Source organism: Nannospalax galili, unplaced genomic scaffold, assembly GCF_000622305.1.
Source record: "Nannospalax galili isolate Female #2095 unplaced genomic scaffold, S.galili_v1.0 scaffold46, whole genome shotgun sequence".
Lineage (NCBI taxonomy): Eukaryota > Metazoa > Chordata > Mammalia > Rodentia > Spalacidae > Nannospalax > Nannospalax galili.
In genome coordinates, this window is record NW_008355790.1 from 1,167,156 (window position 1) to 1,189,949 (window position 22,794).

Sequence of the window (22,794 nt, forward strand, 5' to 3'; positions counted from 1 at the left end):
ATGTATTTAAACTGCTCAGAGAGGAAATGACACATCACGTTGAAAGGTCATCAGATTTCGACTCCTGCTTGTTGATAACACAGAAAGCATTTTTGACAACCCAAATGGGGAGGTGAGCGTAGTGGGAAAAAAAATGGGAGTGGCGGCGCGTGGCGGAGCTGGCTGCGTGGCCGCGTGCCTGTGACTCGGCGTGACCTCGCGTGCGACGGGCGCCCCCTCCTCCGCGCTCACCGCTGTCTTGCAGCGATTGGTGCTTGGACCATAAACAGCTGTGCAAGGCTGAGCGCTGCCCTGGGGGCCGCGGCTGAGTGCCTTCCACCCGGGATCCAGGAGGGCGCAGGCAGCCGGCGTGGGCCCGACGTCCCCGCGCGTCCGCGGCGCCCCGTGGCTCCGGCTGGGCGCAGGTGGGCCGGGCCGGGCGCCGCAGATCGGCGCGTTCCCACGAACGCTCGCCCTCGGAGCGAGGGGGAGGGACATCGGAAGGACGTGGAAACATCGCGGGTGTCACCCACCAAGCCAAGGCCCCGCGCGGCCGCCGCGGGGAATTCTCAGGAGCGATCCCGGCTGAGCCTGGGCGGCGCAGGGACATTAGCATGACTCTGGGCGGCCGTCCTGCTGCCAGCCCAGCCACCACGCTGCGCGCTGGTACCCGAGCCGCGGTGGCCCCGCGTGGGGGCCGATCTCCGGGCTCCGGAGTCACCGCGGCCCGGGAGTAGGAGCATGCCTGCGGCGGGGGACCCACGCGTGTTGGCGCGCGCCCCCACCCGCCAGCCTCGGAAGGAGGAAGCCTGACGCGGCGGTCGGCAGCACCCATCTGGCTGTCCCTGCGTGGTCGCAGCCACCGTCCGCGTCCGCGTCCGCGTCGGAGCCGGAGCCCTGGCATGAAGACGGCCTCCCGAGCACTGCGGGAGAGGCAGAGCCAGCCTGCGCCAGGGACTGCGGGCCTCGCGGCCGGGAGGTCCGGGGAGACACGACGCGGACACTGTCATCTCCACGCCTCGCGCTGAGCCTCCCGGTGCGGTTGTGGCTGCCGCCGCCCCACCGGGCTGCTCGGGAGTGCGATCCCGGGTGGGCCCCGGGAGGCCTCGGCTTCCTCGTTTGTTTGGATCTTTTGTGCGGTGGCGCACGGCCGGCTAAGCACTCCTGCGCTGAATCGGGCCATTGTCTGCGCTCCCATAGCTTCCACGCTGCAAGTCTCGGCGCCCCCACCCCAGCCGCCCCCTCCCGGCCGCCGAGCCTCCCAACGTGCCTTTTCCCCCCAGGAATCTGGAAGCTATAAGCCGGGCGGATTGCAAATGAAGTGGAATGCATTGTGGGACGTGTGTAAAATCGGAGCCTTCGCCGTGGGGGTGTGGGGGGGCGTGGGGAGGGCCGGACCCGCCGCTGGCGGTGTAGACGACCACGAGGGGCTGGGGAAAATGTGCACAGAGTCCTCCCGGGTCGTGGCCGGGGTAGACGGATGAAGCAGCGCGCTGCGCCCCGGCGCTGAGAACCCACGATCGGGCCACCAGGGTCGCCCTTCCCCACCATGAAGAAGACCCGGAGCACAACCTTGCGGCGAGCCTGGCCTAGCTCGGATTTCTCGGACCGGGCCTCGGACCGCATGAGATCCCGCAGCGAGAAGGACTACCGGCTGCACAAGCGCTTCCCCGCGGCCTTCGCGCCCCAGGCTTCCCGGGGCTACATGACATCAGGTTGGTAACCGCAGGCGGTACTCAGCGCGCCTGGGTCAGTTGGGGGCTTGGAGCAGAGGACCTGCGGTGATGGATGCGACGAGTTAAGGGGGAGCAGGGAAAAATTAGCTCCCATCCACCATTTTGTACCTCTGCAAGATGCACAACAGGCCCTCTCAATATGGGGTTGGAGCGCTATTAATTAGGTAAAATCTGGGAGGGGGAATCCAGCGGAGCATCTGGTCTGCAGAGCTATTGACTGCAAGCACGGGCTGCAGCCTCCTTGAGCTTTGTGAAAGAGTCTGCGTCTGGGGTCGCCCGCAGTACCAGGCTCGCCTGCCCCTGCGTTATGGCCAGTTACCTTAGAGGATGTTCACCACCCCCCGCCCCCCAAGAACAGGTTCCATGCATCTTTCTGGATGGTTCGAGACAGTCTGTGTTCATCTGAGGCTATGCCAGAGCTCATTGAATACGTTCTGGGGGTTGGGGAGGGGGTCATGGTTTGTCTTCGGATGGAATACTCACATGATTGTGGGTGGACTGAATGTAGGTTGCATTGAATCGGGTTGCGTGGAAGGAATGGAGGCTGTATCGTGTTTTGCATGCCAGATCGGAAGGACAAACAAAACGGTACTCGGAAGTGAAGCCTTCAAAATAGGTTTCATGTTAAAATGCAGAGTGTGTTCAGAGCCTTCCAGAGCCAGCAGGTTCTCTTTGGAAATACCATCCAGTGGCTTTGGTTTGTGACTTGGGAACCAGGGATAGTGTGCATAAGATGCTGAATTCTGGGAATCCTGCGTTGCCCGCTTGTAACGATCGATATTTGTTCAGTGTTTCAATTCTGGAAGAAATTAATTTGCATTTCATGCAGTATAATAGAAACATGGAGGTTTTATTTGAAAACCATGCCCTGTACCCAATCACTCTAAGACCTGTCTTAATTGGGGGAGATAGTTTTAAGCTTGTGGTTGATACTTAAGTCTAGAGTTTCTTTCTTCCTAAGCAGCAAATCCTTTTAAATTGGGGTCATCTCACAGCTTCAAAAATGTCTTATAACCACATCTCCATGTATAGAAAAACCTCAATAAAAGTATCTTTTTTATTGCAAAATCGGGTGACATAAGGATGTTGCACTATTTTGGCAATAATACTCCCTTGATTTTTCTCTTTCATGAAAAGCCAAATTTGTAAAGGAAGTGACAATCACAGTTTGTACTTCAGTAATTTAAGTCAGGGCTGTGGTTGCTGTATTCTTTAGACTCGTGGCATTAAATTTTGCAATACACCTAGATCCAAATCTAACCTCAAAACAACAATGTACATAAGCCCATGTCTATGTTCGAGTGTTCAGCTAATCCTAGGCTTCCTCTACTTAGGGTTTGAATGTCCTCAGTGCACTCTAGCAGGTCCCCTCTTCTAGGTCCCTCAGAAGGGGCCAGTATTGACACTGAATGCAAAGCTTTTGGAGGGCAGGTGGCTATGATTCCCTCAGCAAGTCTACAAGACTCTTAACTAATGTCAGTCACATTCCCAGGGAGCCTATTTTTATCTGTCTTATCACTGGTTTCCTTAGGATCACATTTTCAGACTTCGCAAAAGAACTCTGTGATTGCCGGTACTGTGAAGCATTTTTGAAGGTGTGAGGAAAAAGCTTCTAATTTTGTGATTCTCTCATTTCTTCCTGTGATAGTGATGACCTGTTTTAAGTTGGTGGTGTTTTGTCCAGCTTCAGTATGATAGATTGCCCCATGAGAATGGAAGAGCAGGAGGGGAAAGCTGGGCCATTTTGTGGTGCCCTCTAAGACCAGAGTGCCTTGCTAGATCCTTGTGGGGTTACAGGGTTGATCAGAACATCAGTTTTGCCCAGGGAGGGAGAACAGTTACTTATTCTTTCTTTTAAAGGTCAGCCAGTTCAGGAAATATAAAGCAGGTGTAGATGGTAATTGAAAGAAACAGTAAATATTAAAACGAATGTACACAATGAACATTGGAAGGGTAGGTGTACCCTTTCTCATAGGAAACTTTGTTTTGGGGGGAGTGGCTTGGGGGTGCAAGTATCTTATTTCTTTTCCAACATGTGAGAGTTGACAGAAATAGATGCAATTAGAAACACGTTGAGATCATTTGTGGGACAGTTTCATCCTCCCAGAAAATGTGAAGGAAGTCCACTCGTACCTAGTTTTCTGGGCGCCACCTGAGTCTTTGTAATAGGAAATAGGAAATGAAGCAGCTTATGAACAAAGGCTTTTGATAGTTCTTTCTGTTTGCCTAGTCATTGGTTCACTATTTTATGTTCTTATACTTCGTTTTTGGTGAAGAGTTTTGGTTATGGGTATATTATTTGGACAAGATAAGCCCCTTCAAAGATGCACTAAATAATCTAGAATAATTTCAGCTGTGAGGCTTTTTAGAAATCGCCACAGAAATAGGAAAATCAAGGGAAATAAATTTTTTTTCCAAAAAAACCCCAAAATGAGAAATCCCAGGACATTTTTAGAAATAGATATTGATAGCTGTCCTTACTGTTTAGTATAACTATCTAGCACACAGTAGGATCTTCAAGCAGAATTGTAGGCACCGATGACCACTCTCTAATGAGATAGCACCATTTTCAGCTGGTCATAAGTAATTAAAGTGTGGAGTGTGATGGACAGCAGTGGGCTTGACCTTTGGCCTTGGCTTTTAGGTTCCCTTCAGGAGAAACTACATTTCAGGTCAGGAGGTTGGGCCAGATACAGATAAGACTCACCAGGCCTTAGAAAAGGATAGTAGGGTAGAAAATTGTGAAACTTGTGGTCTTGAGGATTCGCTTTCTATGTTTATGTTAAGCTACCAACTCTAAAGGAATCTTGAGTCTCCAGCCTCCTAGCAACCCAGACTTTCTCCAGCCTAGAAATGAGTTCATTGTTGCACTTACATATTCATTTCCCCAACTGTGGCTTCTGGGCTAAAGGGGGGAAATCTTGCCTTTTGAATGGTAAAATGTGTGTGGCATTATCCGAAGAAGAAAAGGGATCCGGTCAAATGGATGTGGGCTCATTCTTCCTCATTTTTCTAACACTTGAAGTTGTGATATTAACTAGAGATAAAAGTCAAACTCCCCAGGAAGTGGGAAATCTATCTAATGCTCAGTTTTGAGTATGTGCGGATAGGATCATGTACCCCTGTGAGATGATTTGAGGACCCCAACCCTTTTGTGGATGAAGTCTTTAGAACTGACTCTGTGCCTGTGTGAACAGCATCATTTGAACTGTTCGTTAAAATGCTGTCACTGGCCTTTTATTTATTTCCTTCTCTCTCCCCTCTGGCTGCGTTGAGAGTGGCTGATTCTTTATAACCCACCTCTAAATGCCACCAGAAGTTCTTGGGGGGGAGATGCTCATTGATCAAGATTGCAAGTTTTTTGTAGTCTGCAAGGTCTACTGAGCATGCCCATAAAAGGCTTGGCATGTGAGCCAGAAAGCAAAATCAAGGCACATTTTAGGTTGAGACTTGAGATTTTAAATAATGTCTTTAAGGAAGAAAGCAGATAGTTTTAATACCATGGGCTAAAGAATTTGAACAGAAAGATAAAACTAAAGTCTTAAACTGACATCCTAATATTTATAATATTAATAATATAATTATATATATATCGGTTTTGTCTGTGGATTTCATGGATTTATTCAGTGGGGAGAGATGGCTGGCACACCATTACTTTGCATTTTACCGAAACTAATTCTAGGGCACATTTGACTGCCTTTTCCAGTTCCTTATGTCCTCTTATTTTAAGAGACATGAGAGTTTTCAAGGAGTGGAAGATGGACACTTAAGGTTCTAATCTGGGCTTGCTGGAGCCAGTGGTGTCTCTGAAGAGTCAGATGACCTCCCTCCATCTGTAATGAGTCCTTTGGCTCCATGCCTCCATTACAAAGGCGCTCTGTAATGAGCAGGCTTGGGAGTTTCTGAATGTAGCTGATATCCTTAGACAAGCCCTTTGCCCTCTCTATGCACTGGAGTCACGTGCTTCTATCTGAGGGAGTGGTGTTCATGTTGGAATGGAATCCTACTTCCTGTCATCCTCAGGCCTTCCATTAAATGTATACATTTTTGTACCTTGGTGACAGATGATGACCTGGCAGGTTATAATCACAGGCAAGGTTTAATAAACAGTATCCTGTTTCCTCCCCTTCCCTGTTTGCAGGGATCCATGTTTGGCTTAGTTACTCCAACTGTTTTAATTGCACCTACCTGTGTTGACTCCTACCTATCATTAGGCAAGTGGAAGTGAAGGATGTTACACGTGCTAGTGAGTGACTTTATATCCATCATTCCCCAAGAAAACACAAATATGCTTACAAGAGGTTATTTGTCTTGGTGTTTCAGTATCTTTCACACTCTTTGAGAATGTTTTAAACAAATACAAAAAGAATATGAGTATGCTGTATAAAACCTTAGACTATTTATACCTCCAAGTCATTTGGGGCATTAAGTTCCCTGCACTCCAAAAGACCTTGGGCAGATCAGACAATGATGTGTTGTCTGGTACAGGATTGCTTATGCCGAAGCTCATAAATTAAACTGGGAGTTAAATTTGGTTCTTACTACTGGGATAACACACAAAACTTTTAGTTTGGAACACCTTTCATAGCTCAGTCATGTGTAAGGTCCAAGGTGGAGGTTTTGCCCTGGTGACAGTGTAGAGACTAGTTAAGTCTAAATTAACTTGGGCTTCAGTCACACAAGAATGGAATGACATGAGTGATTTTTAAAGGATGTAATAAACTTTTTCTTAAGTAGTAAATCCCCAGACTATTTTTATGTGATGTTGGAATGTGTAACCAGCTGCTCGGAAAATCCTATTGATTTCTACTACTTAAATATTTCTAAACTTTCTCGTGTCTCTTCATCCAGCTGTTTAAATCATCTGTCTTGCTCTAGTATCTTCCAAACAGACTGCTTGTCCATCCTCCTGGGGACCCCAGAAAGCTTTGGTTTTGTTTTTGTTATTTTTCCCTGGCTAAAAGCCAAGTTTCTTAATGCCTCTTATGAATGTGAATGATGTCCTGTGTGGACTATGGACTTGAAGAAGTCTTCGTGGTGTGACTCTCCTCACTGTTTCCACACCTTCCCAGGTCACCTTGTGCTCTGGCTCCTGGGAGCTCTGGCCCTCCAGCCACATCTTGCTGTTTTGGGTTGTGACACAACTTAGCATATGCTCCCTGTCTCTCTAGGTCTAATAGAATTCCATTTCACCTTCCAGAGTCCACACATCTGCCCCCCCCCCACTTCCCTTATTTGAGATACGGTCTAGTAATGTTTACTGGATTAACCTTGAACTAGTGACTATCCTGCCTCAATCTCCAGACCAGAGTAGCTAGGATTTCAAGTGCACCCCATTGTGCCTAGCTTGCCCTTTCTCTTTCAGTCTTCCTCCAGATCATTTCTGTGGCAGTTGCTTTATATTTGTGTTATAACAACTCTGTCACATTACCCTGTGCCATTCATCAGCTTACATGTTCCTGTCCTCTACTGGACAACTAGCCGCTTCATTTACATCTCTATTTTGCCAACAACCACAGAACTTGGCACATGTCAGGACTCAGGTATTTATTAGATGGATGAAACATGACTTTTATTTTTAAAATATTTTAAAAAAATTTTATATGTGTGAATGTTGGCCTGCATGTAGGTAGGTACACCTGTGTTGTGCAATGCTAGTGGAGGTCAGAAGAGGGTGTCGGATCCTCTGGAACTGGAGTTCTGGACAGTTGTTAGCTGCCATGTGAGTGCTGGGAATTGAACCTGGGTTCTCTGCAAGAGCAGCCAGTGGTCTTAACCACTGAGCCATCTCTCCCCAGCCCCAGACTTTTCTTAAATGATTGGATGGAAAGATATCTCAGAGTCTTAATGTAAGTCATAATAACTATGGAAGTTATGTCTTAAGATCCTATATATTATGTGTTATTATATAGTTATTGTATTATTGTATATTCTATATACTACATTATATACCATATAATCTTAAGATCCTACCCCGAAGGATCTCCTGCTGTGATTGGTGGAAAAACTAGCTGTTCATGAGTGAGCCATTGGAAAGCAGGAAATTAGAATATACAATTATGAGCCATATAAGGCAGTTGGATGGATTGGTGTAGGTGGAACAGGATTCAGAGATGAGAAGCCTGTTTCTTAGAAAAGGCCACATGTAGGGAGGGCTTGCTGGGGTCTTAAGGAGTAGTTAAGATTTAAGGAGATGGAGGAGGAGGATTGGGGAAGGGTATAGAAGCAATATAAACCAGGCATGAAGCTGGAAATCAACTGAGCATGTGAAGTTTATCATGGTGTGACTTTGAGATGTGAGTAGCGATGATGTGTAGCCAGGTAAGGTAGCAGAGTTTATGTGACTTTGAGAGGGAACAGGAAATAAGAACAGTTGAGGAAGTTGACCAGCAGTGACTTGTGCATGGGGACCCATGTGGTGATCTGAGGATCCTAAGGGACTCAGGACTGTGCTTTACAACACTGCTAGGCACTAGCACACCATACCGAAACAGCCACTGGTCTTAGTCTATTTTGTGCTATGGTCACAAAAATACTTGGGGCTAAGTAACTTGTAAGGAGATTATTTGTCACAAAATTTTGGCAGCTGTAATGCCTGAATAGCATGATGTGAATGTCCTGGTGGGGCCTCTTCCTCCCTGTCATCTGTCTCCATGTATGCACAAGCTCACGCATGTGGGGCTGGCCTCACTTTGTAGCACCTTGCTTTTGAGACAACTAGTCCAGTCGTGTGAGACCTCACCTACTCCCACCAGGTGGGCATTAGTCCCTTCCTTCCCCTGGCATCATCCTCATGTCTAATCATCTCTTTAAAGATTCACCACACTCATCACAGTTACACTGGGAGCAAGCTTCTGGCATAGCCAAACTAGATCACATCTGTACTTTTCGTCGTTTCTTTCAACTTGATTCTTTTTTACTTAAGTGAATTAAAAAAAAAAAAAACTTGTGAAATTATGGGTTTCACTTGATAATTATGTTAATCCCTATAAAATGAATATATAACTTTTTGTTTAAAATATTTAACTAGAGAGTCTGGAGAGATGGCTCAGTGGTTAAGAACATTGGTTGTTCTTGCAGAAGATCCGAGTTCGAATCCCAGCACCCACATGACAGCTAACAACTGTCCATTAACTCCAGTTCCAAGGGATCTGATGGCCTCTTCTGTCCTCCACAGGCACTGCATGACACAAGTGCACTTATCTACATGTAGGCAATACACTTATATACATAAAATTAAAAATAATAAATAAATAAATATTTAACTAGATACCACCTAAAATGAACTCATGGGCCTGACTGGAACCATATGCTCAAACACCTGTGTACAACAAAGAGGGAGGACAGATGTTAAGGGAGGGCCTAGGGTACAGAGGGTGAGCTATTATTCGGGACTGATTGGATATAAGAAGTAAAAAAAATAAATAAATAAATAAAAGGGACTCATGTACTACTGTTGGGAATGTAAATTTATGCAGCCACGATGAAACTCACTATGGAGTACCTCAAAGAAACAAACAATAGAAGTGCATAGGAGCCAGCTGTACTTGGGACCATACCCCAAGGACTCTAAGTCAGGATGTACAGACATCCACTCATCTATGTTCCTTGCAGCGCTATTCATAATAGTCAAGTGATGGAATCAACCTAAGTGTCCTTCAATGTGAATGGATTTAAAAAAAAGTGTTGTATGTACACACACCGGAGTTTTATTCAGTTGTAAAGAAGGAAATTATGTCACTTGCAGGAAAATAGACAGACCTGGAGGTTTATCATGTTAAGGGAAATGAGCTAGACCCAGAAAGACAAGTCTCACATGTTTTCTTTCATATGTGGAACCTAAATTACACATAGACACACACATACACAGAGGCATACACACACACAGGCACACACATGCATATGCACATACACAGATGGCATTCAAATATAAGGAGGACTATCTAGGAAGAGGAAGGGGACCAGCAGGAGGGATCACTGGAAAGGGTAATGAGTGAACATGGCCAAAATATATGGTATACTTGACTAAAAATGTCATCACGAAAACCTTGACCTTGTATAATGAATATACGCTAATTAAATAAAAAGATGAATTGGGGCTGGAGAGATGGCTCAGCGGTTAAGAACAGTGACTGTTCTTACAGAAGACCCGGGTTTGAATCCCAGAACCCACATGGCAGCTGACAACTGTCTGTAACTCCAGTTCCAGGGCATCCAATGGCCTCTCTGTCTTCTGTGGGCATTGCACAACATGGGTGCACTTACCAACATACAGGCATAACACTCATACACATAAAATAAAAATAATAAAATATTTTTTTAAAAAGATGAATCAGGATGTTGTGTTGGAAGACTACAGTGAGCCACCAGGAGACTGGGAAAGCAGAGCAGGTGAAGAGCTGTATTTCGGATGAACAGAAGAATGTGTAAGTGGGCTGGTCCTTTAGCTGCTCTCATGAATAGGAAAGGTTAGAGGACAGGCTGGAGGTCATCCATGCAACAGTGCCAGTTGAGAACTCCTGAATAGCTTTTTATGCGTATGTGCCGCTTTTTAGTGGGAGAACAGATGACTTAAGTTATTTTTATTTCCAGCAGATGGAGGGTCAAAAGGAGCCCACTCACTGAGTTCTCCTTAGGCTTTCAAAAACCTGGAGAATCAGGGTTAGGAGTATTGGAATTGCTCCCCTGGTCCTGAGAGGGAAGTGTAATTTAATTCTTGGATTTCCGTTTTTAGTGTTTGGGTTGATTCAGAAGCTTTTTATTACTGTGCGTGTAGTAGGGACATGCTTTTGGTACCTAGACTCAGGTTTGAAAAGTTAGAGCTATGTACTAGCTGCACAAAAGACAGGCCAGCAATGTAAATAATGTATATGTCAAACATCTGTCATAGACCTATTCAATGAAAAAATTATGGCTTAGGTAACTCATACAGTTAAAAATCTCCATTTATCTTTCTACTTTAATCCATGATGATTCCTTCAGGCCAAGTTTTTTCTTTTTGAAGATAAAAGAGATGTTTGGCAGATGCCTGTGGACATTAGGGGGTAGTAGGAGAGATGCCTGGCCTTATCCTTCTGATGGCCATAGTTGCAGAGGGAGGGACTGTTTAGCTTGGCAATTAACACTCCACTTCTCCCCTGCTGCAAATTCCTGTCTGGTCTCTTCCCCTAAGAGAGTTAATAGAAACGCCATTGCTTTTGGTATACCCACTGTTTACTTTGAAACAATTATATTAGCAGGTAAGATGAAGCCCCTCATGGTAATAGGGGTGCATTGGGCAGCTGTCTTTTTTGTTGCCCCACATCTGAACCTCACTCTTATGTTTATAGTAGTCCTTAACTGTTATGTACTGGATATGTCCCCCCCCCCCATACACATTCAAGTGTATGTATGGTGCCTTACCTATATATATGACCATATTTGGAAATAAGGTGTTGTGGGCATAACCTTGTTGAGGTGCAGCATAATGGATTAAGATGGGCCCTGCATCCAATACGTGAGTAGGAGGAAAGAGTCACAGACACAGGGAAAACATGTGACTTTGGTGGCAGTCATGAGAGTGTGTCCACAAGCCAAGCAAGATCAATGATTGCCAGCGACCATCAGAAACTGGAGAGAGGCCTGAGATGGATTCTCCCTCAGAGCCCTAGAAGCAACCAGTTCTGCAGACATCTGCAACCCAACTTCTGGAACTGAGAATCCTTTTCTGTTGTTCTATGCAGTCTGTGGTGCTTGTTACAACAACTCTAGGACAGAGATCTACCCACCATTAGGTCACTGGTGGGCAGCCGAGCCTGGCTTCTGTACGGAGATGCTCACTTGCTATGTAATTACTCTTTTTACAACCCTGCATGGAGACAGGAGCCAGGGGCCAGGGTTTTGCCAGTTGCATACGCCCTTCCTGATTTTGAATCTTGCTCTGACAGGACAAGATGGAGGGGACCATGAGGTGTAGTCCCTGGAGGTGGAAGAGGGCTTGCAGCAGAGTGGCAATCCCAAGGTGGCGGGGGCAGCTGGTAGACAGTATGTGTGTGGTTATGCTGGTGGTACCTGCTTCATGTTTGTGCCTGACTGTGACTGCCAAGGAGGAGTCTGCTTCTAGCTGCAGAGTTCCAAGCTTGGCTAGCCCACCTGGCCTGGATGCCAGTTGAACATGCTGGTTTTCTATGAGGCTGTGAGCTTAGTGAGTTAAAGCTGAGAGGCAGGTCTGAGTGCCTGGCTTTGTAATCCAGCCTTTCCATCACCAGGTAAGTGGCATATGTTGTGAATTATGTGAATTCATACGCATAAAACACTTAGAACAAAGCTTGGTACCTTGGAGGCATTATACTATTATTGTTTATCATTAGTGTTATTTAAAGAGCCAGCACTGACTTGTATTGCATGTAACTAAGAATCCTAGACAATATAGTTATAATAGTATCTCAGTAGTGTCACTTTAAAGTATTGACTTAAAGAGTGGATTGTGGGGCTAGAGAGATGGCTCAGTGGTTGAGAGCACTGGCTGCTCTTGTAGAGGACCTGGGTTCGGTTCCCAGCACCCACTTGGTGGCTAACCATCATCCATAACTCCAGTTCCAGGGGATCTAACACCCTCTTCTGGCCTCCACAGGCATTGTATGACATGGGTGCACTTACATACATGCAGGCAAAACACTCATACACATAAAATATATAAAAAAATAAAGTGAATTGTGTAGAAACTAGACAGGAAATTTGTTTGATTTTTACTTTGCAGCAATGTTGCTTTTATTTTTAAAAGTTTCCAGCGTTTCCTACCCTGTCCATCTCCCTCTATTTTGGATCTAGCTTTCTCTTGGTGTTTTGGACTCGAGGAAGCCTAATTGTTTTTGAGCCACTGCTTCTTTGTGCTCCCATAGCACCATCGCATGCCTCTGGCATCACTGACACTTAGGGCTATCATTTTCTCATGTGACCCTCTCCTTCTAAGCTTGGCAACTCGTAGCTCCATTGGCCGGGTTGAAGTAGTTTAAATGGGTAGCAGTGAGTTTACACAGGTCTTACTGAGATTCCTAGTGGCGATAGTGGGGACTCAGGTTTCCACTTCATTTTTGAAACACAAGGCATAGTTGGCACCTGGGAGTGATATGAAGATGCTGCAGGGAAATTGTGGGGCAAATAGATAAAATGGGACAGTTTCCATGGCCACTGAGTTGAACAAGTGGAAGCTTGTGTTTTAGGCTTAATTTTTTTCCTAGTGCAGATCTTCTGGCAATATTGTAAAACAGACTAGCTTTCTTGACTTCACCAGCTGTCTAAAAGAAGACATCCTTTTAGATGAGATGCTGGTGTTTGCAATTATAACCGATTTTCCTGTTAACCTAGTGAACTCATCTGAGTTTTTATTTCAGTTGGTTTTCGAATATTTGAAAAAAGTATTTGGGCATAATTCCCTCATATTTATCTTTATAATGTAGACAAGGGACATATGTTGAAAAGTTTTTAAAAATGCTTTTAAAAAGCCTGCCAGAAGCTGGGTGTGGTGGCACAGGCCTTTAATCCCAACACTGGGGAGACAGACTCAGGTGGATCTCTGTGAGTTGGAGGCCAACCTGGTCTACATATTGAGTTCTAGGTAATTCAGGGCTATATAGTGAGACCCTATCTCAAAAAGAAATAAATAAGGAGACTGGAGAGATGGCTCAATGGTTAAGGATACTGACTGCTTTTGCAGAGGACCTGGGCTTGATTCTCAGCACCCACATGGCTCCAGTTCCAGGGGATCCAATCCCTCTTCTGACTTCCATGACATTGCACAACATGGGTGCACCAACATACATGCAGGGAATATACTCATACACATAAAATAAAAATAAAAATATCAATCAATAAATAAAAATCTGTGAGAGAGTAAACAAGCCCTGAAGAGCAGAACAGTCAAGATGGTTGAAATGTTGGGTGGATTTTCACCATTTGACGGGATTGGGATGATTGTTCATGTAATGCCCTTCTACAGCAGCAGAGCATTGTGAATTAAAGCTTAGGCTAGGGATATGACTCAGTGGTTAAAGCACTTGCTGCACAAGCATGAGGCCCTGAGTTCAGATCCCCAGAGCCCACTTAAATGTTAAGTAGGCATAGTGGCCAGCTTGTAATTCCAGCTCTTGGAATGCAGAGATGGGATCCCTGAGCAAGTTGGCTAGTAAGACTCACTAGTCGTATCAGCAAGCCCTGGGTTTGATTTAGATACCCTGCCTTAATGAGTAAAGGTGGAAGAGAGGTTGAGGAGGACTCCTGATGCCAACCTTGGGCCTTCACATCCATCTCTCCACACCTGCATGTGCATTCGCACATACATTGCTCCCAAATACATGTGAACATGCATTCGCACACCACAACATGCGTGAGAGAAAGAAAAAAAAGAAAATCAGACGGTTGCATGGAGGTGTCCTGGTACCCACTTGCTGGCCAGGTAATACTGGCAGTTTATAGAATCAGACTATCTTTTATTTCCCAATCTGTAAAATGAGCATAAAATGGTACCTGAAGGAGTTTTTATGTGGGTACGACAAGCAGATGCCCCGGAGATAGCCGGCATGGCACATGACACACCTCAACAGCACAGCACGTCTCTCTTCTGTTACTTCCTTTGCAATGTAATGATGCATTTTACAACTGAAGATGCAGAAAGGGTACAGGAGAGTACCAGCAGGCAGCTTGTCCAGGGTCCAACCAAGTTCAGAGCCTATGTAAGTCAGATTCTTAGCCTCTTTCTCGAGATTCACTTAATCAGAAATCAAATATTCCATTTCTTATTGACTTTGTTATTTGATCTAAGAAAACTCATGTATGGAATTGGGCTCACTTGTCCTTAAATTTCCAACATAGGAAAAATGATAGACAATCATTATGAAATCAACATTCCTGTGAACTAAAAAGCTAAGTAACTTGGCTTTGCTTAAGGACCAAGGAAATTTGACCCCATCTAATCACACGTTTTAACTGGGATGCTTATTTTGACTTTTCAGTTGAAGGCAAGGAAAAAAATAGCCTCTTTGGAGGTGGGAGTTGGGCTATATGTATGTGTTTCCGTATGTAATAAAAATAGATCCCAACAAAGCTCAGTATGCAACAGGAGAGCTGTAGAGTGCAGCGGGAAAGCCCAGTGGAGTCACTCCTTTAAGCCAAGTGCATTTTCCCACCCTTGGGGTTTTACAAAGTAGGGATGGTCCCTGTGGAACCTCAGGATTGTATAAGAAATAAAGAGGGGGAGGTATGGTAGAGTTTGGTCCACTTTTCACAGGTGTGAGCATTTCTGTTGTTTTCTTAGAGGCAAAGGGTTCCCGACTCTGAGCTGATAGCTGAGTTGGTGTGGTGGTTTGAATAAGAATTGCCCTCATAGTCTGAAGATTTGGTAATTTCATGTTACTGTCTGGGGAAGGTCATGGAACCTTCAGGAGGTGTGGCCTTGCTGGAGGAATTGGGAGTGACTTAATCATGGGAGAGTGACACAGAGCATGTGTTTGGGATGCTGTGTTGGTTACATTTCCTGTTGGGTGCTCAAATAGCCAAGAAGAAGCAACTGAAGGGAAAAAGGGTTTATAGTTGATGGGGATACAGTCCATCACGGTGGGGAAGGCATGGTGATGGGGGCATGAAGCAGCTGGTCACATTGTGTCTGTAGCCAGGAAACAGAGAGGAGAGGACAGGAAGTGGATCCAGAAAGGCCCACTTCCAGTGATCCACTTCTTCCAGTGAGATCTCACCTCAAGGCCTGGTCTCCAGCTGGGGACCAAGTGTTGAAACACATGAACCTATGGGGGACATTTACATTTAAACTATCACAGATCCCAAAGGCATACCAAGTAGTATATTGCATGGGGACCTTAAGGGCAAGAAATGAGGTTGCTATTTTCAAATGTGTGGAAGAGTCTCTTGGAAAGCACAGTGGAGGTTCTCAGGCTGGAGTTGATGCTGTGGGTTTGTCAAAGGTGTGCCTAATAGCTGTGCAGTCTTGGAAGCAAGGTCTCAAGGAGAGAGGGTCCTGGGACATATTGGTGAAGCTCGACAGTGGGAAGCCAGGAGTCAAAAGGCTTCCACAGAGGCACTGGTTTTCCTCAGCTTGACAACATGATTCCCACCATGACAGCTAAGCTCCTGAAATTTAGGTCCCCTGATTGATTCTCCTTACTCTCCATTGACATTGTCCCCAAGGACGGGACCCACTGTTTATTGGTATTGCCTATACAAGGTCCCAGGCACTGCAATGTCATCACCTCACTAGGCCTCAGAACAAGCTTGAGAGGTAGTCATCAATGAATATTTTAAGTAGTACCAATGCTGAGTCAGATTTTACAGACATGTACACAGTGTACTCATGAATATTTACAACACACTTTTGATCATGAATACTCAACTGTTAGGCTGTATGTTTAAACAATGGTAGAATTAACTTTTTATTATTTTATGTGTGTATATATGTATGCGTTTGTATGGTGTATGTGTATGTGTGTGTGTGTGTGTATGTGTGTACATGTCTGTGTGTATGTAGGTACACTTACCCCTGCCTGAGGTTAATGTACGGTGTCTTCCTCTATTGCTTTCTATCATATATATATATCATGGTCTCTCACTGAAGCTAAGTTCACTGTTTAGCATAGGCTGGCTGACCAGGGAGCTCTTGGAATCTGCCCTTGCCATAATGCTATGGCTATGAGAACAAGCAGCCATGCCCAGCTTCTACATGGGTGCTGGGGATTTGAACTCAGGTTCTCTTGCTTTCATAAAAAAAATATTTATTTTGACCAGTCATGGTGGCACATGCCTTTAATCTCAGCACTTGGAAGGCAGAGGCAGGCAGATCTCTGTAAGTTGAAGGCCAGCCTGGTCTACATAGTGAGTTCCTGGTGCTACAGGGAGACCCTGTCTCAAAAAGACCAAAAAAATTAATTTTTTTAATGTGTATGTGTGAGCATATACACATATGCTTGCAGGTGCCTAAGAAGGCCAGAAGAGAGTGTCAGATCTCCTGGAGCTGGAGTTACAGCTTTTGATTTTTAAATTAAGTGGTAAATATTTCTCTTTTTACTCTCTGAGTGGTTTACCATGCACTTATTCTAAAGTTGGGGGACTCTACATGAAAGACCTATGTTGAACTGAGAGAAGGAGCTTTTAAGATTGCTCTCTGCCTGTTCTAACGAGTGCCACCTTAAGTATTTATGTATTTGCTATTTGCAAATGACCCCTTCTCAGCCAGCTGAAGTTCTGAGAATCACCCTATCTTCCCTGGGGAACACTTGAGCCTCCTCAGGGCTGTTAAGTGTTGGGGAGGGGGGAACTGTTTTTACCCTTCCTCTTCTTATCACCAGGAATGGGTTTCTTCACACCCTTTCAAGCTCCTCTGACACCTTACTTGGCTTCATGTTATCTTAAGCTGTCACTCACATGGGGAATATCCCTGATTCTTGGGGGAGATCAGTAGTTGGCTTGCAGAAGTCCTAGGTCTTAACTCCTTTAGCACAAAGGTACCTGACGGCCACATGTGCAACTTGAAATGGAAAGAAGTCGGCATATAATCATAACTGTGTTCATTTACAAATCATTTTCTTCTTTGTATTTGTGTGTGTGTGTGTGTGTACACATAGATAGGTGGTATGTGTGGTATATGGGTGTTGTATGTGTGAATGTAGTGTGTCATGCTTGTGTATTTGTATATGTGAGTATATGCATCCATGTGTACTCGGAGGCCAGAGGAAGACACAGGGTGTGTCCTGTATCACTTTCCACCTTACTCCCTTGAGAGAGTCTCTCATTGAACCTGGTGCTAAACAGGTGGCCAGCAAGACACAGAGATTCTCCTGTCTCTGCCCCATGCCCTCTCAGCATTGCAATTACAGTCACACATGTGACCCTGTCTGGCTTTTTATGTGGGTGCTGGGGATTTGAACTCAGGTCCTCATGCTTGTACAGCAAGTGCTCTTACCTGCTGAACCATCTTCCTAGATCCTGCAAAGCATTTCTTTTATTTTCTTATCTTCTCTTTGTCTCCTATCCACTGTTTTGGTTATGAAAAATTGCTGAGGAAGCATCAGGTTGAGTGCCTTAACTTTTGCCATGTATTGTAAAAATTTCCATTGACTATTATTCTCAAGATAACTAATGGCCAAATCAGTGAAGGAGTTGATAGAACCTGTTGCTGTAATTCAAAAGAAACTTATCAGTCAAAGAAGGAATTGTTTAGGCCTGCAGGTATAGGATAAGATTAAATCCAAGGTAATCAAGAAGTTAATAAACTAGGAATTGGGGTGAATTTGATGATAAAGATGTGGATGGTTAAAACTCGGTAAATCAATGATGTCTTAGAAAATCAGTTAACTTGTTTAGGGTATATTACATTAAATGTATATTATAAAATCTTCATCAAGGTGGTGGAGTGGGGGTGGGAGGGAGTGCCCCTGTGACTCCTGGGAAAACAATGACTCTTTGAAAAAATCCTTTCTTTTCCTGCAGTCTTTCCAGTGGTCAGAGAATGAGTTCAGTTACCCTTGGCAACAGAGTGAATGTGAATGCAGTCTTTTCTTTTTTTTCTTTTTCCTGAGGGTCTTCATGTAGCCCTGTCCGGCCTGGAACTTACTATGTAGATCAGGCTGGTCTGGAACTGTCTATGTAGACCAGGCTGGCTTTGAACTCAGAGGTTCACCTGCCTCTGTCTCCTGAGTGCTGCGGTTAAAGATGTGTGCCACCACTTCTACTGGTAGGAAGATTTGCAAAATCCAGAACCTATAAGACCCTTGAAGTATATATATAAGTTTTAAAGTAATACAAATCCAGAAAATGCCTGCTTTTTAGGATATTTAAGAATGATCATAAAATTTTATCCGTTTTTTCCAAAATCTCTCAAACTTTAAAGTAATAGAAATTATTTATTAATACTTTCCCCCGTAATATGGTTAGCTAAGTAGCTAACACTTAAATTCCCTGCATGTGAAACAAAAAATATCAGAGAAATAAAATACAAAATTGATCATTCTTCACTAAAACCTCTGACTTACCAGTTTCTCTGGATTTTTAACATTAGAATCAACGCATCACTATGTAAAAGGCCAAGTTTACTTATATACCATTTTCTCAGATTAGATTCTTAAAATTATTTTCATGTTTCTTGTTTGAACTTCTTACCTTTTTACCTCTAATGATTTGCGGGCACAATTCTGATTAGTAAACAACTTCTTTAAAGAAAACGGCTTAACACTATGCAGGATGCTCAAAATATAGAAACTGTGTTCGTCTAGACTGAAAGACTTTCTTTTCTTAATATTATTTTTATTTATTCTTTGAAATTTTGATCATACCTATCCAACACTTTCTCCCTCTGCTCCCCTACCCCTGTGAACTGGAAGACTTTTATAATTTCTCAGCACCCTGGTCCTTTGAGAAAAATCGTTTGTTCTGAAACTTCAAATACATTTGATTCTGTAGACTGTTCTTAAGTATGTTTTTAACAATAATTTTCCCATTTACCTCCTCCTGGTCTCTATCAGCCACCATCCTGCCTCAGAGAATTTGACTAGATACCTCATAGATACATATAGATGCCTCATATATGTACCACTGAGTGGAATCATACAGTGTTTGTCACAGGCTCTCTTCCTTTTACAGGCCTAATAGTATTTAATTGGGTATGTACATTGCATTCATCTGTCGTGAACATTTGGATTCTTCAGACCTTTGACTCTTGTGATTAATACTTCTATGAAAGAAGTATTGTGTTTGTATTGTGTAAAGAAGGAAGTATTGTGTAAAGTATTGACTTTGCTTCTGATTCTTTTGAGATGAGAATTGTTAGCCCTTATGAAAACTGTCTTTAATTTGTAAGGACTCAACAAACTTTTTAGAACTACAGCACCATTTTACATTCCCACTAACAGGGTAGAGTCACACTGCTTTAGATTCAAAGCATCCTAATACTTCTTATTTTCTAGCTGTTTTGATAGTGCTGATGATAATGAGTATGAAGTAGTTTTAGTTACCCATGTTAAGCATAGATTCTCAGACTGGAGAGATGGCTCAGGGGTAAAACACTTGCTCTGCAAGTATGAAGACTTGAGTTAGATTCCCAGAACCCACATAAGGGACATGGTAGCATGAGAGGCTTTATAATTCCAGGGCCCTTGTAGTGAGATGGGAGGCAGAGACAGGAGAATCCCTGGAACTAGCCTGGTATACTAAGTGGTGAACATGAGACCCTATTTCAAACAAGGTGTAAATTGAGGACTGACTTCCAAAGTTGTCTTCTGTATGAGTTATTTTTCTGTTCTGTGATGAAACACTATGACCAAGGCAGCTTACAGAAGAAAGAGTTTATTTGAGTATGGTTCCAGAGGGATATGAGTTCATCATGGTGGGGGGAGGGAGGAGACAGCAACAAGAGGCAACTGGACCAAGAAGCTGAGAGCTCAGATCTCCAAGCACACACAGGAAACAGAGAGAGCAAGCTGGAAGTGGGGCAAGGCTATCAATTCTCGAAGCCTACCCCCAGTGTGCTGGATAGCTTTAGTTGTTAACTTGACACATCTGGATAGAGGGAGCCTCAACTGGGGAATTGTCTCCATTGGACTGGCCTGTGGCCCTGTCTGTGGGGCATTTTCTAGATTGTTGAGTGATGTGGGAGAGCCCAGCCCACTGTGCGTGGTGCCACCCCTGAGCAGATGGCCCTGTATTATATAAGAAAGCAGGTTGAACACCGGCCAGGGAAGCAAGCCAGTAACTAGCATTCCTCCATGGCCTATGCTTCAGCTCCTGCCTCCAGGTTCCTGCCTTGAGTTCCTACCTTGGGCTCCCTTAGTGATGAACTGTGACATGGGAGATGTAAGCCAAATAAACCCTTTCCTCTCCATGTTGGTATTGGTCATACTGTTTTGGCACAGCAATTGAAAACAAACTAGAATCCCCAGTGACATACTGTCTCCAGCAAGACCACACCGCCTAAAGATCCCATGACCATCTCAAACAGTTGCTGCTAACTGGTGACCAAGTTTTCTAATACTCGAGCCTATTAGGGAGACTTCTCATTCGAAACACTGCATCCTCTGATCTCCTCTCACTTGCCATGGTACTCACATGCCTGTATACACAACACACACACACACACACACACACACACACACACACAGTGCTCTTTATAAGAAGCCTGGAATTTCCCAGTAATAACCCCAGTGGAAGGTAGAGCTAATTATGACAAAAGGCTCCTAGATTCTTGTGCTTTTATTTGAACACTATTTTATTAATATTTTTTCTAAATGAAAGCTGCATTTCACTATGGGCATAATTAACTTCTTGTTCAGCTTTGGTCCCCATTTGCAGTATGTGCTGTGAAGTAGCAATGGCTGACTGATAAGAAGCCCTTGGGCCCTTCCCTTCAAGCCTCTTCAAATGTAGCCAAGAGCATAGACTGTACTGGAGGTCACCCGAAGGAACCAAAACACCGCCCCTGTGTAAAGTCCCAAGTCCTTACCCAGGTGTTCTGGGATGTGTGACATGCCAGCCTTGGGCTTTGTTCGGAGGCACTGCATTGAGTTGTCACTGTCCTTCTAGCTCTACGCAGCAGGAAGTAGCTGCCACGGGAACATTCTGTGTAGACTGCAGTTCCTAGACACCATCTGTGGACCAGCGTCAAGTTTGTTCCTTATGAAGAATCATCCAGGGAGCTTGTTAAGCAGCCATACATCTTGGCCTCATTCTCCAAGAATTTGTAGGCTTGGGATGAGGCCCAGAACTTTATGTTTTTAAACACTCTCTAGGTAATTCTGGGTCTGGGAGCCTCCAATTTGCCTCTGTTTCGGACCATGAGGGTCCCAGTGCCTTCATTCATTTTATTCTCTCTTCTGTACACATCCAGCAAGCCAGGATCAATGCCTATAGGAGGGCCTTGACACGCATGCTCACCTATAGAGTTCGGATCTGCGCTCATATTCTGGAATCCTGAAAACTCCCTGGGGACATGTCAGAAACATGGACAGGACAACAAAATGAGGATGAGGAGTTAGAACTGCTGAGATGACATGAGGCAGCCCAACTTAGCAGAGCTGGAGGAGACAAGGAAGAATTCCCGGAGTGGTGGAGAGAGCCCTGAGCCAACAGTAAAGGCTTAGCAGCGTCATCCCTGTAAGATAAGGACTGTGGAGGATGGAAAGAGAGGAGCTGGGGACAGGAGGGGTCACATCTGTACTTCTGTCCCTTTGGGGAAACTAGGTCAGGGTGGTGAGAGATGACGACAGAAGAGAGGCGAGGCTGGAATAAAAAAGAACCTTACATTTTAAGCTGAGGAGCTGTAATTTTATTCTGAGTATAAGAAGTAGCCCAAGAATTTTAAGTAAGGGTGTGACATGCTGGGATATGCATTAGAGAAACAGTACCTCTGGTTCAGGATAATAGAGTATCCAAGAGGAGGAGATGGAGAGATGGAGAACAGAATGGAATGGCTATTGGTACTATGTGACAGGAACAGGAATTCCATGCCCAGTGTCTGTCTGAAGCAGGAAATTGTCTATCTGCTAGGAGAGGTGAAATAAAGGGGTTGGGGGAGAGTGTCAAAGTAGCTATGGAGAGAGAGGCCAGCTGAGGGGATGCCCCGAATTTGTGGTGGTCTTCAGTTTGTATGACTTACTGATTTTTATAAATAGTGTTCTGCAATCTGAATGCAAAAGTGGAAAAAGCTGACATTTGGCAAGTGGAGAAATCTAGAGCAATACAGAAATTCCTTTTTCATTACCCATTGTGACCTTCAGATGAAACTGGGGCTGCTGGGGCATCGCCTTGGGGGTTTGTTCTTGGTAGTTAAACCACGTCATGGTGCGGTGTGTGAGGAATGTGTTCTGCCTCATCTTTTGGAGAGTTCTTTGAGGATAGTATTCTGACTACCCAGAAGGGGAATTGAACTTAGAGATACCATAGGTGAAAATTTGAATGTTATTCTCAAACCAAGTTACCTCGTTCTCACTTTTTCAAAGTTGCTTTAAGAATAATTCAGATCAGACTGTTATAATTAAGCGCTGTTTCTTTAGGACAGTCAGTGCTCCTTGCTGCTGTAGTCAAGAAAAACTGATTGTTGAAGTAAGCC

At 44.5% G+C, this 22,794-nt stretch overlaps 1 protein-coding gene across 2 annotated transcripts in view; it reads left to right on the plus strand.

Moving 5' to 3' along the window:
• The first annotated feature begins 306 nt into the window (after positions 1-306).
• Stox2 (storkhead box 2) overlaps positions 307-22,794 on the plus strand; it is a 108,949-nt gene continuing 86,461 nt past the window's right edge. The window contains exon 1 of one of the 2 annotated variants that reach the window (XM_008853564.3): positions 307-1,694. In XM_008853564.3, the coding sequence (XP_008851786.1) occupies positions 1,529-1,694 (166 nt within the window). In that variant the 5' untranslated portion in view covers positions 307-1,528. The remainder of the gene's footprint in view (positions 1,695-22,794) is intronic. The other variant, XM_008853563.3, reaches the window with a different exon arrangement.